General features: G+C 36.5%; 2 protein-coding genes across 8 annotated transcripts; one reads left to right on the top strand and one right to left on the bottom strand.

Moving 5' to 3' along the window:
• Window positions 1–475: 475 nt before the first annotated feature.
• Window positions 476–8,734, bottom strand: LOC111809003 (Pseudouridine synthase family protein). Of its 5 annotated transcripts, none has more exons than XM_023695292.2 (17): window positions 8,575–8,734; window positions 8,283–8,475; window positions 8,117–8,176; window positions 7,901–8,006; window positions 7,275–7,347; window positions 6,993–7,038; window positions 5,934–6,044; window positions 5,665–5,746; window positions 5,186–5,282; window positions 4,190–4,250; window positions 3,958–4,088; window positions 3,117–3,234; window positions 2,427–2,550; window positions 2,176–2,283; window positions 2,013–2,087; window positions 1,232–1,305; window positions 476–872 (listed from the first exon to the last, which is right to left on the bottom strand). In XM_023695292.2, exons 2-16 carry the CDS (start codon window positions 8,427–8,429, stop codon window positions 1,238–1,240), a joined length of 1,407 nt encoding a protein of 468 aa, XP_023551060.2. In that variant the 5' UTR covers window positions 8,430–8,475; window positions 8,575–8,734; the 3' UTR covers window positions 476–872; window positions 1,232–1,237. The 5 variants fall into 5 exon arrangements, with proteins under 5 accessions (XP_023551060.2, XP_023551061.2, XP_023551063.2 ...); XM_023695293.2 differs by having other exon boundaries at window positions 476–864; XM_023695295.2 differs by lacking the exon at window positions 8,575–8,734 and having other exon boundaries at window positions 7,901–8,032; window positions 8,283–8,362.
• A 1,718-nt stretch (window positions 8,735–10,452) lies between these two features.
• On the top strand, window positions 10,453–18,505 carry LOC147789759 (uncharacterized). Of its 3 annotated transcripts, none has more exons than XM_087116775.1 (9): window positions 10,454–10,613; window positions 15,270–15,321; window positions 15,443–15,516; window positions 15,612–15,713; window positions 16,972–17,112; window positions 17,202–17,253; window positions 17,767–17,840; window positions 17,957–18,018; window positions 18,330–18,505. In XM_087116775.1, the coding sequence occupies exons 1-9, from the start codon at window positions 10,489–10,491 to the stop codon at window positions 18,371–18,373; spliced, it is 726 nt and encodes a 241-aa protein (XP_086972901.1). In that variant the 5' UTR covers window positions 10,454–10,488; the 3' UTR covers window positions 18,374–18,505. The 3 variants fall into 3 exon arrangements, with proteins under 3 accessions (XP_086972902.1, XP_086972901.1, XP_086972900.1); XM_087116774.1 differs by having other exon boundaries at window positions 17,929–18,018; XM_087116776.1 differs by lacking the exon at window positions 15,612–15,713 and having other exon boundaries at window positions 10,453–10,613; window positions 17,929–18,018.
• Window positions 18,506–18,579: the final 74 nt, after the last annotated feature.

The raw sequence follows: 18,579 nt of genomic DNA, 5'->3' as shown, positions 1-18,579 counted from the left end.
CATCAAAGGATAAAAAAAAATAAAAATAAATAAATAAATAAATAAAAGAGATGGAAAGTGCAAGTTACAGGTAACTTAAAAAATACTTACTTCTTTCGTATTTCTTTTCTCAAAATGAAAATAATAAATTATTTAAATATTAATACATAATATCATTCTATCTGCTACCAATATTGACCACAAATAAGATTAAACTGAAATCATAATTAGCTTAAAAATTCTTTTTTTTTTTTACCATAATCCCTTTGTCCTTATTCTACCATTATATGATTCCTCGAATCGATTTCACTTTTCAGAGTAAATAGATAAGAAATTTATATTTTCACCATAGTTGATCATGGTTAAATTTTAAGACACTACGACTTCTAAAGTTTTCAACTTTACCCTAACACTTCGAGAATAGTCTTTAAAAAGACAAGAAACATTTTCCGCTCTAAGAGTATTATTCTTCGGGTCAAATTTCAAAGTTCAACAGTAAAAATGAAACTTTTCGAAGCGTATAGGTATATAATTGAGGCATGATACAGAACTTCGGGGTAATTTATATAATTTAACCTAGATTTTAACTAAAAAAACATAGCTTCCTCTAAAATGGTTTAAGCTTTCACATGGTTCAGGACAAAAACACACAGCACATAACCGTCGCAAGTCATTCTCAACATTAATAAAACCATAGAGGAGAGGGGGACAGGGCAAGTGAGAAAAATGATTTGGTCGGAGTTCATGCACCTGGATTCATGATGATGATGGTACATGTTGATGTTGGGGTGTGGTTGGGCTGTCAGCTTTTTCTTTAGACTCATCTCCCCTTCATCACCGGATGCTCATCATTGCCGCTTCTGCTCTTTTAATGGCGTTCAAACTCTGCAAAACTACAGATACACTCATTATCTCTAAATTTACCCCCTTATTGTACACTACTTCAAATGTTTCTTTGAGTTATAATAAGAAATAAACATAAATATAAAGAACATTGAACAGTAGATTTGAGAAGTTCCTTAATTAGTATTCTAAAAGTTAGGCCAAATGCAGTTTTAAAAGACTTCAGTCTCTTATGAAATGGGATGAGAGCTGCTCTAAGATATAATCTTGTATCCATATAGTATCATAATTAGTCTAATTAGGCTTTCATGTTCACTTGATAACTTTTTGAAAGGGAAGAAATTAGATCTTAGAAACAGATGCTTGTAGATTTATTTATTTTTTTCAAAAAACACGAAATCTGTGTTACCTGTGCCTATGAAGATGTATTTGATGAACTCTTTGAGGATGAGTTGAGCTTGGCACGCCGCTCTTCATAAGAAGCTGGAAACGGAACAGCATAACCCAATACATATAAACTAACATATTGAAATAACAGAGGGAAAGGTATGCTTTTGGAGGTAGTTACTAATATAGTTAGGGGATGAGAAGGGGAAAAGGCAACGCTTAAGATAGAGGGATTCAATAAATCAAATAAATTAAATGAAAACCAATCATGTAGCTAATATTTTAATTTCTTGTAACAGACCAAGCCCGCCGCTAGCAAATATTGTCTTCTTTGAGCTTTCTTTCAAAGACTTCCCCTCAAGGTTTTACAATGCGTCTACTAGGGAGAGGTTTCCACACCCTTCTAAGGAATGCTTCGTTCCCCTCTTCAACCGATGTGGGATCTCACATTTCTCGATGAACATCTTCCTCCATGACAGCTAGACTTACTGGCCCATAAATCATTAGCAAAGAAAGAGAGGTAATTCTGCTATGGACAAAACAAAAGCTCCACATTAACTAAAAACATTATGTAAATGGATATGGACAAAACAGCTCACACCAAATTATTAACTGACATGTACACAAGGGTCATTGGATTTGCGTTTAGCTGAAGTGTTTTTCTTTTTAACTTTGATACTAAAATAATATATTCAGTTGTTTAGTCATTGGTTAGATACAGAATCACAGATAGTGTAGTACTATATGACATTATCAAATAAATAATCCCAAAATAGTCAGCAGTCTTTTTGTTCAGAACTTACGTTCAGTTGGTCTTGAAAATAGGGGAACATGGCAAATTTTCTTCTTTATCTTTCTGTTGTCTGGAAAGCTCTCATCTGGAGAGATGGAAGTTGCCACATCAGTATCATAATCAACCGACAATAATGACAAAAATGTATAATAGGAAAAGATTGCAATTCAAACCATTTGTGATTGGCAAACAGCTTAGAAGAGCTTCTTTGAATATTGCAGCTTGGAGCTCATATGTGCGGATTTCATTTGTTAAATGCAACTGTAGAGCTTCTCCAGCATCTAGGAGAAATGCAGGCATGGAAATCCTTTAAATATAGAACAATAGTATAATGACAACTGAGGTGAAAAAAGAAAATATACAGGAGGTAGAAGTCACGTTATCTATAATCAATTAATCCCTTAATGAAGCTGAAGAAAAGTACCTGTTGAACACCTAAATTTGACACCTTCAAATTCACAAGAATGAAGAACCAGAGGATTTTCTGAAGCCATAACATACTGAGGCTTCCTTGGTGTTCTTAATGGATCCAGAAGAATATCAACCACCTACAAAATTTTACCAGTCATCTTCATATAATAGATTGAGATGCATTTTATACTTCACATAGCATAACAAAATCACACCACAGGCCAAGTAAAGCTGATAATTGGGAAACCACTGTGTACAGCGACTTTAAATGTTGAAATCTTGACATAAGTGCTAATTGTGTGACCATTAGCAAAACAACACATATTTCAAAAGAGCAACGAAGTCATGCTTAGGGTTTACCAACCAAGAAATAAGATTGATAACTTCGGTAAAGGGGGGAAGTGCACATGTATTGAAAAGAAACAGTGGCTAGGAAGGTTCATTGTCAACGGCAGATGCATCTATATAAAAATAAATACGGCTATCAATTCTGGAAAACACTAGCTCCTCGTTACCAAATTTACCATTAGTTGTTTATCTTTTATGGCCATTCTAGAGATATAATAAGCTGAAATGAGAGTGTTGAGGCCTATGAAGTATAAGATGACTACATTTTCATGAGCAAAAGCAAGCAGTTTAACATATTAAAAGTGTTTATGCAAATATAATAAAGCAATCAGATGTCAAGACGTCTGGCACGCACATCAGGATCTTCAAGACCTTGCCCAACCATGAATACTACAGCAACCATGCAGCGGACCTGATGCCAGAGGAAAGCACTGCCTTCTATGTTGAATGCCCATAATAGATTGCCTTCCATCCTGTCAGAGTACCAAAAAGATTCAGAGTCTAAAAAGATTGTGTGTGTGAGAGAGAGAGAGAGAGAGAGAGAGATTAATTTGTTTACCAAAAAAAAAGTAGATGTCTTGAGCCAAGAAGACATCTTAGCTCAGGACACGATGATGTAGAATGAAGTTACAGAAGATATATCCAATAGAATTCTATCATAAAACACGGGTTCTACGGTACCACGCTTCTTTCTCCCACAAGTATATTTCACATTCTTTTAATTTGCGTAGTCGTCTTAATGCATCCTAGATTTGGAATAAATAGAAATCTAACACAGCAATAACTGCAGGACGCTTAAAAAGTTAACATGATCATTCTTCTGAAGTTCAAAGCATCTTGCATAATATGAATCTACCCCCGCAAATGATAAAAACCACAGAGATGGTCAATTTCAACATGATTATCAACAACTCAAAATGAACATGGTCAGAAAAGCACTCTTATTCTAGTTAGTAAACTACTGGCAGCTTGGCAACACCTAGGAGAGAACATAGTTAATGAACTTAAGAGACCAAAAACAGGGAGAATAAAGTAACATAAGCTTGAACAACAGCTAAAGGAAGGCTCTTTTGGATGGCCTGAGAAGCAAATATGCTAATCAGATTTGACAATACAAATGCAAGGCATGTTTCAATTAAGCATGGTACGAAAAGTTGAATTGGAAAACAGATTAGAAATCTGAAAACAACGCCAACCTCCCATCACAAGGAGAAATGTCAAATGACATGATGCATCGCCTATAATTGTGAACATTTGCTGCATCCATTTTGCAGAAGTTTCTGAAGTCATGTTCCCCTACAAATTTCTTACCGGCCCTCTCCATAGCCTGGTGAAAATGCAGATAAAATTTTTCAACCTTTTGTTGAAGCAGCATCCAAATTACTTCTGCAAAAGCATTACAAGACTCCTACAAAATAATTTGCATACCGAGATGTTCAAGTTTGCTCCCCAGAATAAATATTTATACTTTCTTCTTAAACAACTAAATCTGTGCTGCATAAAGAGGCAACAAGAAATGCCAGAGTAAGCATTAATATTTTTCCGATAATATAAGCATGTATGTTAGAAACTAGAACTGGAGTCTTTCCAACAGATTCATACCTTAAAGATTCTTGCTGAAATATTATGTTGAATAGATAAGTTTTACACTTCGGGAACAAATTCACATAATAAGTTCCTCAAAGAAGTATTGGTCATGCATTGAGTATTAGTGTATGGGGAGCATCATGAAGTACCCATGATTATCAAGTACAACACCTTAAAATGTAGATTTGAATACTCTTGAATTGTTTAGGTATAAATTACTATGTGTCTTTTCCAAAACTAATTTTTAACATAATTATGAACCATAACCCCCATTGATCCAGTCCCTTGGAAGAAAAATGTTAATCTTTAGCAAAAATGTAAGATGTGTAAACTCAATTTTTAGAAAGTAACCAAAAAATTAACATGGTTCTTGGTTTTAACAAATGCCCCAACGTAATAAAAAAAATGTCACCCCAGACCATGATGCCATACATTGGCAAAGTTAAGCATGTCTAGAGAACTTAAGCAGCATGTATCTAACAAAGAAATGAACTTAAACCCTAAATCCAGCTGTGTCTAACAAAGAAATGAAAAAAATAACGCACAAGTAAAGCTTCTTGTATAACGTAAGGGGTAACGGAGATGCTACTGGTCACTGCACTTCTTAGAGAGGTGTACAGACATTTAGAATAGCAAGACAACTCTACAGAATTTCATGTAGGCACATAAACTCAGCAGTCAAAGCCAGTTATATTGATTTTTAAATCTGTTGAATGCTAGTCTCATGAAGTTCCTGACTTCACATTAAAAATCAACACATCACATTCCTCTCAAGAAAAGGAAAATACCCAAATCTATATAAATAAAAATAAAAATAAAATCACGAGCAATACAAACCTTGCACTGAAGCCAACAGGAACAGTACACCAGCCTAAAACCCGAATGTCATTGGGAAGAACTCTATTTATTACTCTCACATAATCAATTTCTCCATCTGAGAGTAAATAATAAATGGAAATGAAGTTGAGATAATGGAGATGGAAAAAGTATGCAACGTTCCAATTAGAACTTAGAAAGAAAAAACTACCCCAATTGAAAATGTTAATTAAAAAATAATAATAAGCACATAAAACTATAGATGACATCCTTTGAAAAAATAAAAGAAAGGGTCATGTCTGTAGTTCCCTGTATAAAGTATCGCTACCATCTACTTTCCTAATGCAGTAAAGAATATTGCTCTATTTTGGTGTTTCAAACAAGAGTGCTATCCGTAACAGAAAGCAAGAAGTCTGGCGCACTCCATATTATCATTCAGTTGATTAGTATTCAAGTTATTAACAAACAAGAACGACTTTGGCAACATCAACTTAGCTGACCATGGTGCTCTTCCGCATTATGATTGCCATTTTCACCATTAGGGGGATCCTTAAGGTTGGACCGTAAATAGAGAGCAATTACCTGCAGGAACAATAGTGTGATTGCTAGAAAGGTGAAATTAACTCAATTAGGGATTGAAAGGTCAACAAAGTTCCCTAATTAAAAAGATGAGGAAGTCAACGTATTCAGAAAATTAGCATAAAGCTACTGTTATACAATGCTATTCTAGCTGTACAATGTTATTCTCTACAGATTTTAAGTGTCTTACTTGCCCAACAGATGAGACCCCCCTGTCTGTTCTACCACATCTTGAATAACAAGACTCCTTCCTACCACCAACAAGAAGCCTGGCTTTATCAAGAGCTCTGAAAATTTCGGACTGCAGGAAGATGAGATAACAAATTAACGATAACAAATTAACTTCTTTTTTTGGGTACAAAATTTACAAGTAAATCTCTTCTCACCCAACATTCCTCACAACCACCAAATATACCTTCCCGTAACCCCCTCCCCTTAAAACAAATTGATGCTAAATGTTTACACCCACCCAAACCATGGTCTTGAGCATGAAGTCATGCTCATCTATTTCCTAAAGCCTTTCAACTTTTACATAGCATTCAAATGTTGCCAATCAACTTTGTCAAAGTCTTTTCCAGTGACAATTCCTACTCTTTTTAGTCCCCTCCCCTTTATTGGATCCATCTACATCTTAAGCCTTTTGTTTGCTTTTGGGATCGCAAGAGAATCACAAAGGAAGGGGAAAGGTGAAAAAAGGGTGGTTGTAAGGAGGACTTGCAAGGGTAAAGGAGGGAAGGACTACACATTACTATAGTGAAACTCTAGTTAAATCCAAGCCTCCTGAAATCTTGGGTGTCTGGTTACCTCATAATTCATACTTAGAAATTCACAATTTATTTCTCAAACTCATAAAAAGCCTAATGGTAGATGAATCAGAATGTCGATTTTGCTTTCTAGCATTCTTTATTATAATCCAAATCCATAATTAAACACAGCATCAAAATAATCTCGATGGTATTCCTTAGCAAGCAGGAAGGGAAGAATATTCATTGACAAAGAAAACCTTATATTTACTCGTGAGAATCGCATGATGCTCATTCTAGCAGATGGTGTGATCAAATATCAATTAGAAAAGATGGAAGGTTAAAAAAAATTGATATTGGGATCCTCTAAATGCATTATTTAAATGTTTAGGCACTCCCAGTAAACATTAAGAACCAATATTGTGCGTTCTTGACAAGTATCCCCACCAGTACCACTGTAATTGATAAATCATAAATATTTTGTTAAGTTCAATTTGAAACTGTACCTCAACTGTTGGTTCCATTTGTGCCTCTGAAGCAAAGCCATAGAACCTGAACAGATGAAGTAACCAGAATTTCAGGCACTATCTGACATCAAGTTAAATTTTCACAGTATAACAAAAAGCTACGACGATAGAGTTTTTAAATAACAACTGTTGTGGGGTTTTCTTTTAACAAGATTTCTCCATATCTCGGAAGAAGGTTTCGGAGGACTGAAATGTACGGAAATTAATGCAGGGGAAAGTAAAAGGTACTGGTATTGTTCCCATTATCGCTAGATTACATACCTCCGCCCGAAATACATTACTTTTAGAGCAATATATCTCTTTGAACAGTGATCCAAGATCCTTGTGTTATAACCTTCGCCCATAAAATAACAAGCAAATCATTCCAGTAGATAAACAAGGTTGATAATATGCATGAGAACTACCGTAAATTATTTCATCTAAACTTCATAAACATTCCAAACGTATGTCTAAGGTTCGTCATTTTTCACCTTTTTCTCTGGCAGGTAGGAAAAACTATTTGGTTTATCCGGTGGCTATTTGGGGACATGCAAATTTTCAAATCCATATGCAACAGTTATTGTGAAACAGCCACATTTGAGTATTTTATTGTATGTCAATGCATAATTTGACTATAGTTCAGACTCACAAATCATCATTTCTTAATCTTGATTCTTGAATTTCATAAAAATCTCATTAATATATTTATATGAACTCCACTGTTACATATAATATTCTCCTCCATTCTGCCTCCTTTGGTCGTATTTACATGTGAGTTACTACTACTACTCCCCCATGGCACCATTTTTTGGTGATCCTCTTATCTAAAAGAAAAAAATTGATTTGATTTTCGCAACTATGGAGGAATGAGAAAATAGACTCTATTTGTTCATGAAGTAACAACTAGCCTGGCGTTTTTTCTACAGCTTTCTTCTTAGTAGTCTTGTCTTTCAGACTTCCATATTTCCTGCTTTTCTCAATCGAACTACTCCCATCGTCAAAGTTCATCCTCCTCTGCACGAATTCATGTTTAGTTAGCCCTGACGAAAAATCTACCCTAAGGTTAGCTGGGCTAGCATGACAACCAAATAGCTCTGATTTCATTCTAACATAGTCGACCAAACCTCAGAACAGCAGCAAGTTGCAAGTCGAGTGGATAGATTGGAATTTTCCTCCTCTAATTCCTGACAGATTAGTGGATTGAGATCGAACATCAGTCTTGTCTCTACCGATACTTCTCCATTATGTCATTAATCAACCGGAAGTTGAAATGAGAGTAGACATTCAAACCTTAACCCTGCCTTGGAGACGACGAAGCTGGGATTGAAGATTTCCGATTAGGTTTTCATCGAAGGGTTGAAACTCGTCAGTTCCTGAGGTCGTTTCCATTGCTCCCGTACCTCCTCTGTGATCAAGGGAATGTTCCGCTCCGTCCATTAGCCCTTATACGTCAAGAAATACAGCCCCAGAGTTCAAATGACCACTGAAAAACAAATTATAAGGCCCCAAAGTTAGACAGAATTAGGAATTCATCGCGAGGTAAAAGAGAATTGACGCATAGAAACGACGAGAGAACACATACGAAAGCTTCTTGAAGAACAGAAGAAGCACAATGTTACAGCAATGGAAAAATTCCGCAAATCATATAACACCAGGTTGCATCAAATCACGAAAGAAACCCTAAAACTGAGATTCAGAGGTTGAAGACGAGAAGAAAGAGACGAAATAGTCTATTCAGAAAGCCAAGTCAGAAGGCGGGAACGTATTTATAGAGCAAGTATACACGCCGATGTACTACTTTGCGTAGCAGACCATGTACGGTATGTTCCGTGGGCTTAAGTACAACCCCAAATTTTGGTTAGAAGCCAAGTTATGAACCTCTCCCGATCAATTAGCGACGTGGGACTTTCATCCAACATTTGGACTCGAACAAAGTACGCCTCTCGAGCCGATGTGGGACTTTCATCCAACACCTGGGCTCAAACAAAGTACGTCTCTCCTTAATCGAGACTCGACTCCTTTTCTTTTGGAGTCATTTGTTCGACATTTGAAGATTCTATTGACATGGCTAAGTTTAGGGCATGACTCTTATGCCATGTTAGATGAACACGACTCTCCACAATAGTATGATATTGTCCACTGTGAGCATAAGCTCTCATGGAGGGCTTCCCCAAAAGGCACAATGGTATGATATTGAACACAACATAGGTTATCGAAAGGATATCGAAGACCCACCAGAACACGAAAGCCATAATCTTTCAGAAAATGGATTCCTATTAGAAGAGTGCATAACCGCATAAGCTCACACTAACCCGTCAATTTTGGATCCAATCTAGAATTGAGAGCTTCCCCGAAATGCCTCACACTAATGGAGATAGTGTTTATTGATTATTTGACATGACTAAGTTTAAGGCATGGTTCTGATACCATGTTAGATGAACGACTCTCTACGATGGTGAGCATAAGCTTTGCTTTTGCGCTTCTCAAAAGGCCTCAGTTTGATGAATCTTACACAAATGATTGGTTAAAATACGAAACTTATTCACTTTCGCTTCCGGGCCATTTTGCAGTCAAATTCCATAGTGTTAACATATGAACTTTTTTTCCCATTTGAGACAGGGTCGTTAACTTGATATGAAAAGTTGTTTTCTCATTTTTGTATCATACCATATCCACTAAAGATTATCCTAAGCTTAAAATATCTTACAGATTCGTTGAAAAGGATCGAAAGAAACAAGGGTTTTTCACATAATGATTTGGGTGCCTCCATGAGGGTTTACTCGATAGGGTTGAGGTTGTGAGGTCTTATCGACACGAGTAAATATTTTTTTTTTCTTCCATATTTTAACCTTGGGACAATCTTTAGTCGAGAGAAAACAACTTTTCAGATCGAGTTAATGATCCCGTCTCAAATGGGAAAAAAGTTCCTATGTTAACACCTATGAAATTTGACTGCAAAATGGACCGGACACATCAATGGAGATAGTATTCATTGATTATAAACCTATAATCATTCCTTAAATTAGCTGTGAGACTTTCATCTAACCATATTTTTTTACAAAATTAATAAATTTATTAAATGTGAAAAAATAGGAAGCATGTGTCTAATCAAACTTTAAATTTTAATTTTATACTATATAATTTTTTTTAATTTTAACTATTAAAATTTGAAATTTGTTTCTAAATTTATTGGAATTTTTTTTTGTATTATTTATATATTATTTATGTAAACAAAATTAAACATATATAAATTAAATTTAGAGGATTAGAAAGAAAAAAAAAGTAAATTTAATTAGATTTTTAAAAAATAAACTGTAGAAAGATTAATATAATTAATTTAACCTTTTTAATAGTTGCATTCCTGTCCAAAGAAATGAAACGGATGAAAAGAAGCCACGTGGACACGCAGTGTCCACTAACTTCCGTCTTCTTCAACTCCCGCGGTTGCTCTCGTCCTTGTACTACTCCCCGTGCTCTCTGTATCACTGCGTCTCTAATGGCGAGCTCGGCGGTAATCGGGTGGAGGATTGTGTTCATTCTACTGGGCTGCACGATGGTTGCAACTCTCGGATACACACTCGCCACCGATGGCTCTCCTTTCCGCAGAGAACTTCTCTCACGGTACTCTCTCTTCTACGATATACGTTTTATTTTTTAACATGTTAAAATTGTGGTTTTTGCTTACTTACTTTACAGAGATACGAACAGTTTAGTAAGGCACCATCCACTGTGCGCCAATACCGAAGGCGTAGTGGCATTTCCTTCGGTAACAGCATCGTAGGACTATCCTACGGCTGGGTGAGAGGTCTAATACCTTATTAAGTGTCGCCTTTTGTGTTTTTTGACCTTTTGACATATAATACAACACCAATGAAAGACATTACTCCTATCGTGGGTTGTTAGTCTTCCCTTCGGATGTGATGGTTGACGTAGTTGTTAACATAATATCCGGAGTAGAACAATCTGTAGGGCTCCATCCACTGAGTGCCAAGCATATGGGTCAAAGTAAAGACCAATGAGCTCCTTACTATCCAAATGGTCAAAAACCTGAACAGTGTCGAAATCAAACCCGGATAAAGATAAAGCGGCAAAAGAAGCCTCGGGTTGGATTTATAGTACTGGGGCATTATTGACCTTGCCATGTTTTCCATGCAAATCCCTGGTTACCACCGAAGGAAGTTCCGAGGGGGAATTATTGTTTCAGGTGCACAGAGGATGGCCCCCCTTTTTGTGCAACCACAGTCTGCCAAGTAACAGATTCAAACATGCAGGCTCGATGAAATTGAGTACTGTAAAGTCAAAGTAGTCTGAGGAAAGAATTTTCATGCTCTCCCGATCATGCGGTCCAATGCTCACATCCAAGCTACACCTAAGACCTCTCTTTTGGTATTCTCATATGACTGAACAATCAGGTCAGAAGGAGTGAAAGATGATGCCTCAAGCCTCAGTTGCAACCTTTAATGGACAGACATTCAAAGCTGAGCCATTGTCTTTGAGTACCATTTGACTTTGTAGGGTTTTCCACAAGCCATTACTCTAATGTACAGTGCCTTGAAGTGAGAACTTCTACCTGAGGCAAGGTCTTTGTCAATGAAGTGGCGGCTGTCCTGGTAGCATTCATCAATGTTGCCACCAATGTTTCTGGCGAAGTCTTACTAGGTACTTGGCACTGATTGTGTGCTTTACTCAAGGGGCTTGGCGATGGTAGGTATGAGGACTGTATAAGACTGCAGATCGAGATATTAGCTTGAGTCTTTTTGAGTTTAGTTGTTTGAGGATAAGATCCTGGCGTTGGATCAAGCTTGATTTTCGCGATGGGTACTGCCTTCTATTTCTAGTGATGGCATTGATGCAGTCTTCCTCAATGAAGTCGTTGAGGTCAAGCACCATACAATCCCTGGAATGGTATGGTGCTTGATTTTGAACAAATAAAAAGCATGTGGGCAGCCTAAATGTAGCTTGACTTATCCAATTTTGTGTTATAAGAAAAGGCTTTTCCTTATACCTTTAGTATATCAGTTGTGGCCTCTGTCTTTCTTCAATCTTCAAATAGATAAAGTGACGTCAATTCCTTTCCTATTTACTTTTTACAAACAAATCAAGAAGAAGTTATATTCAAAGCGAAAACGACCCTTTCCTTTATTTACAACCTCCTTCGGTAACTTCATTTCAATTACCGTGATTTATGAGTACTAATATGGCCGATCTGTCATCCAACCTATTTTTAGGGCTATTTGGGGCTAGAAGTAATTCATTCATTATTAAGGAAAGACGAAAGAAGAATGCAACTTGACTGTGTAAGGGAGAATCCAGGGAGAAGAGAAAGAGAAGCGAATGACCCTGAACCTCCCCTTAAGGTTTCACAGCTTCGCTCCTGCCCCTCTCCCTCTCGGTCTCGCTCTTTCACTCTCCTGTAAACACTCAAAAAACTAGAATGATCCTATCTATCCCCTATTTTTTTGGATAAAAGTGTATCTTTCTCTTTCTCTTTGTCTCCCTTCTTGCCTTTTATTCAAAGACTGGGCAACTCTCATTCATCTTTCTTTTGTCTTGACTTCCCTTCCGGTTCAGTAGCTCAGGGGCAGGTTAATCAGTAATAGTCCTGTCCTCTTCTGTCTCATTCATCTTTCAGAAGGACCTAGTCTCGGGAATAAAAACACAACATTCTACCCCACCTTATCTACAAATCAAACACACAATTCTACCTCACCTTATCGAAAATCAAAACACTCGATATCAAACAGACTACTATAATCGATGAATAAAAACACACATTTCTACCCCACCTTATCGATAAATCAAACACACATTTCTACCCCACCTTATCGAAAATCAAACTAACATTTCTACCCCACCTTATCGAAAATCAAACACACTATTCTACCCCATTTTATCGAAAATCAAACACACAATTGTACCCCACCTTATCGACAAAACAACATATTAGGGGAATAAAAACACAACATTCTACCCCACCTTATCGAAAATCATTATCGGGAATAACAAAAACACTATTCTAACACACCTTATAGAACACTATTATCAGAATAAAAACACACAATTGTACCCCACCTTATCGAGAAACTCAAACACACCATATAAAGCAGATGGATCCTCGTACAATCTGGATATAAACATCCTGGTTTAAAAAAGGATATAAACATCCTGGTTTAAAAAAGATCCAGTTTTGCTTTAAGGTATTTTTGCATAGGGGAATTATGCCAAGAGCTGTGTTATCGACGTTGCATATTACCCAGAAAACATCCTCCTTTGCTCTATCAAGTTTTTCCCCTGAAAGACAATTACACACAAAACATCTTACCCGGAATCGGAGAAAGAGGCATTCCTTTTATGCCCGGAATCGGAGAAAGAGGCTTTCCTTTGATGCCCGGAATCGGAGAAAGAGGCATTCCTTTTATGCCCTAATACATGAGAAATAGAAATAGAAATAGAAATAGAATTGGAAAGATGTGTATTCTTGTTGATATTGATATCCTTTAAATATAATATAAGAAGTAAAATATAAAATAATTAAATACAGGTAATAAAATAAAATATATTTTAAATCAAATCATAAAGTAAATAATATTAAGATATAATATCTACGATATATTTCATAAATAATATATCTGAACACAACTTGAGTATTTTTTATATAAAATATTAGTAGTAAGAATGATTTTAAACGGTTTTAAAAAATAAAAATGTATGGATTTTTTTTTTTTTTTTTTTTTTTTTTTTTTTTTTTTTTTTTTTTTTAGTTAGAAAATGGTATTTTTAAAAGGTTATTGAAAGATTGGATCGTTTTAAAATATGATTAAAAACTAGGTGTTGGAAGAAATGTCTAGCGGTACGGTAGAAAATGACGTGTTTGTCTCGGTGAGTGGGAGACATATTTGGAGTGCTGGTTACATGGACTTGTGTATAGTATGTGAAATCTTTTCTTTTTCAATGGAGGGGAACGAAACATTCATTATGTATGAAAATCTCTACCTTAAATTGGACGATTACAAATGGTATTAGAGTCGGACACTAAACAGTATGTTAGTGAGGACGCTGGACCCTAAGGGGGTAGATTATGAGATCCCATATTGGTTGGAAAGAGGAACGATTATAAGGGTATGGAAATCTCACCCTTAAATTGGACGATTACAAATGGTATCAAAGCCTATGTCAGCGAGGACGCTGGACCCCAATGGAGTAGATTATGAGATCCCACATTGGTTGGAAAGAGGAACGATTATAAGGGTATGGAAATCTCTCCCTTAAATTGGACGATTACAAATGGTATCAGAGCCAGACACTGAACAGTATATCAGTGAGGACGCTGGACCCCAATGGAGTAGATTATGAGATCCCACATTGGTTGGAAAGATGAACGATTATAAGGGTATGGAAATCTCTCCCTTAAATTGGACGATTACAAATGGTATCAGACATTGGTTGGAAAGAGGAACGATTATAAGGGTATGGAAATCTCTCCCTTAAATTGGACAATTACAAATGGTATCAGAGTCAGACACTATGTCAGCGAGGACCCCAAGGGGGTAGATTATGAGATCCCACATTGGTTGGAAAGAGGAACGAAACATTCCTTGTAACGGTATGAAAATCTCTCATTGAAATTGGACAGTTACAAATGGTATCAGAGCCAGACATTGAACAGTGTGTGATGCTGGACCCCAAAGGGGTAAATTATGAGATCCCACATCAGTTACAAATGGTATTAGAGCCAGACACTGAACAGTGTGTCAGCAAGGACGCTGGACCCTAAAGGGGTAAATTATGAGAACCCACATCAGTTACAAATGATAAGTGTGTCAGCAAGGACGCTGGACCCTAAAGGGGTAAATTATGAGAACCCACATCAGTTACAAATGATATCAGAGTCAGACACTGAACAGTATGTCAGCGAGGACCCTAAGGGGGTAGATTATGAGATCCCACATTGGTTGGAAAGAGGAACGAAACATTTCTTGTAAGGGTATGAAAATCTCTCATCGAAATTGGACAGTTACAAATTGTATCAGAGCCAGACACTGAACAGTGTGTCAGCAAGGACGCTGGACCCTAAAGGGGTAAATTATGAGAACCGACATCAGTTACAAATGGTATCAAAGCCAGACACTGAACAGTGTGTCAGCGAGGACGCTAGACTCCAAGAGAGTAAATTATGAGATCCCACATTGATTGGAAAGAGTAACGAATTCACATTTAGGTTATATTTTCCCTACAAGTCTGGACTTGTTCATTTAGGTTTTTACTTGCATGTTTCAGGTTAATGGTGGCAACCATAATTGACATTTACATCAGCACCGTAGCCATTGCGGTAAGGAAATATCCAATTTGCATAATAATTTATATTATTTTATGAAATTTTGAGTGTGCAAACATTTGGTGGGTAAACACAATAATACCTGCTGGTTTCACTTCATTTTATAATTTATCAGACATGGATTTCCTATAAGGAATCAAACTGGATTGCTTCAACAATTTGGATAGCTTTTCTTGTATGTCTTGGCAGGTAACTACTTCGTTGGCTACCTTATTTATCACATATATATATGTTCTTTTATTGTTGGATCTAATTAAATCCTCTTCGCCTATCATTTTCCACAGCATTACTACTTGTGCCTATATTCTTTGCCAGTTGTGGCAACTATCTTCTCAGGAATCTTTTGAAGATATTATGTACCATGTTCTGATCGAGAATCCGAACAAGTATGTAACCACTTAAGCTCGTAACAACAGATATTGTCCTGTTTCGTCTTTTTCTTTCTGACTTCCCTTCAAGGTTTTAAAACGTGTAACGCGTCTGTTAGGGAGAGGTTTCGTTCCCCTCTTCAACTGATGTGGGATCTCCTAATACACCCCCAAGGGACTCAACGTTCTCGCTAACCAATGTGGGTTCTAATAATCTATGCTCCAAGGGACTTATCGTCCTCGCTAACCGATGTGGGATATCACAATCCACCCCCAAGGGGCCAACGTTTTCGCTAACCAATGTGGGTTCTAGTAATCCATGCTCCAAGGGGCCAGTGTCCTCGCTAACTTTGGGATCTCATAATCCACCCCCCCTTTTGGAGTCTAACGTTGAGATCCACCCCCTTTGGGGCCAGTGTTTTCACTAACCGATATGGGATCTCACAATCCAACCCCCTTCGGACTCCAACATTCTCGCTAACACTTGTTTCCCTCTTCAATCAATGTGAGATCTCGCAATCTGCCCCCTTCAAGACTCAACGTCCTTGCTGGCACACTGCCCTGTGTCCACCTCCCTTTCGGGCTCAACGTCTTCATTGGTACACCCCACAGTGTCTGCCTCTGATACCATGTTAGATAAAACCTAAGGTTTCCTTATTTAGCTTTACACGTTTGTATTAGTTGATTGAATATCTTTCTTTCACCATTTGATAAACACTACGAATGGATTACCAACTTTTTAGATGACCATTTTGTAGGAATTGGCACAGATTTAGTGGGCTACTCTAGTGCATTTTTAGGATAAGTTAAATATTTAAAAAATAAATAATCACTTCATTTTAAGCAAAAGTCTTCGGCAATTCTCTCCTATCTGTTATTTCTCACATTTTTATTTTCAAACGATCTTCTCTCACCGAAAGGATTTCACTTGCTGATTATCCTTGCCGATTGTCGAAAAACAACATACCATTTGTAACCGTCCAATGCTCCAAGCCCACCACTAGCAGATATTGTTCTATTTGGGCTTTCTCTTTCGAGCTTGTTTTAAAACGCGAAGGAGAGGTTTAGTTCCCCTCTCCAATCGACGTGGGATCTCACAATCCACTCCCTTTAAGACCCAGCATCCTTGCCAATCGATATGAGATCTTACCGTGTGTCTAATTTCCATTAACAAATAAAATAAAAACACTTTTAAGAATTGAGTGGAAGGATAGATGCGAGAAACTTAATTATTTTGATCCATTTCTTAAACACAATTGGGTTATTTGGCATACAGGAAAGGCATGGAGCAGCACAGGAAGCACTCCAATGTTATGATTGCAAAAATAATTTACAGTGTTTTGGGTTGTTTGATGGCGGTAAATTTAGTCTATCTTTTCAGTGATGGTTGGCCTTTCCGCAAGGAGATTTTTACGCCGTAATTTCTCTTTCAACTCCTTCTTAATTTTACTGTTCATCAAGTGTTACTTCTTTGAAAGAATGTTTTCACTTTTAACCCATTTGCAGTTGGATGGTAACAACACTCATCGATTTCTTCATACATGCCACAGTTTTGTCGGTAAGGTTTAAATTCCTTTATCATTTACGTGTTAAAAGTATATATAATATCATACCATTACGGAGATCCGTTTTCCTATCAAGTGGTATTAGAGTCATGTTAGCTTCGAAGGTGTAGTTAAAAGTGACTTAGATATCGAACAAAAAAGTTGTGGGCCTCGAACGTGTAGTCATAGTAAAGACGCACGAAAGAGTTCCATTAGACTAGTAATAACACTCTAGAGAAGACGACTCATTGAAATAGTGCTAGACAGATAGAGATAACTCTTTAAGAGCAGACTAGCAATGTGCTCTAGAGAAGTAGAGTCGTTGAGATAATGCTAGACAATAGAGACGACTGTTTAAGGGGAGACTTGCAATGTGCTCCAAAGAAGAGACGACTGTCGTCTAGATAATGCTAGACAGATAGATACGACTGTTTATGAGGATAGTTTTTCTCGTTCTTTTGTTTTCACGACTCCGTTAATCATCGGAAAGCTGAATAAACGTTATTTATCTTTCCATGTAAACTCAGATCTGGATGTTATATAAAGAAGAATCATGGCTTACTGCAATTTTTTGGATAGTTCTGATACAGACTCTCGGGAGGTAATCTGTGAGTTTTGTTGCAAACCGGGTTTTTTTTATTATATATATATATATATAATAACAGTGGATTATCCTGTAAATATGTCAGCACCTCTACATGTCCCTTCATTGTTAAGGAATTGTTCAAGCTCAACTCGGAGGATCCAGCCCACCTTATTTTATTCAAAGCTTCCCACAGGCAAGTCCATTCTTATTATATTAGGCATAGTAAGGCTATAAAATATTTATTTATTTTAATATATGTCTTTTATTTATTTATTTATTTATTTATTTTTGTAATAATTAAATTTTTTAATATGAATTTATGGTTAAAAATTTGATTGAAAAAATGAGATAAAAATGAAAATGAATGATGGTTTTAATATGAGAAAGCAGATATGTATCTGAACTGGAACAACATAAAACTGTTCAAATTTTCATTTGAACTATCGTGGATGGTTGACTTGTTTAAGATTAGTTTCGTTTGACATGCATCTTAATTTATGGCAGGTTGGGTTATCAACAAATTATTCAATGAGATCGTCGTGATGTAGCTGCCAATGTAGATCTAAAAATATGTATGTCTTGTTTATCCAATATATGTTATAGTGAAGTTAGAGCGGTCTAACTTATTCTAAGATCGATGTATCTTTGTCATATGCCACCTATTATCTTATGTATTTAAATTTTAATTTTAAATTTTAGACTATATAAATTTTTTTAATTTTAACTATTAAAATTTGAAATTTGTTTCTAAATT

The sequence above is a fragment of the Cucurbita pepo genome, chromosome 13, assembly GCF_057944985.1.
Source record: "Cucurbita pepo subsp. pepo isolate OVF chromosome 13, ASM5794498v1, whole genome shotgun sequence".
Taxonomy (NCBI): Eukaryota; Viridiplantae; Streptophyta; class Magnoliopsida; order Cucurbitales; family Cucurbitaceae; genus Cucurbita; species Cucurbita pepo.
This window is presented reverse-complemented; position numbering and strand designations above follow the sequence as displayed.

Excerpts from the sequence above, each read along its gene's own strand:
- LOC111809003 (XM_023695292.2), bottom strand. The coding sequence starts at position 8,429 with ATGGACGGAGCGGAACATTCCCTTGATCACAGAGGAGGTACGGGAGCA. Across the intron at positions 7,039-7,274 it reads GTAATGTATTTCGGGCGGAG|GTTCTATGGCTTTGCTTCAG; the intron begins GTATGTAATCTA and ends TCATCTGTTCAG. Across the intron at positions 5,747-5,933 it reads GGGTCTCATCTGTTGGGCAA|GTAATTGCTCTCTATTTACG; the intron begins GTAAGACACTTA and ends TTGTTCCTGCAG.
- LOC147789759 (XM_087116774.1), top strand. The coding sequence starts at position 10,489 with ATGGCGAGCTCGGCGGTAATCGGGTGGAGGATTGTGTTCATTCTACTG. Across the intron at positions 17,113-17,201 it reads CGCAAGGAGATTTTTACGCC|TTGGATGGTAACAACACTCA; the intron begins GTAATTTCTCTT and ends ACCCATTTGCAG. Across the intron at positions 17,841-17,928 it reads CTGATACAGACTCTCGGGAG|CACCTCTACATGTCCCTTCA; the intron begins GTAATCTGTGAG and ends TAAATATGTCAG.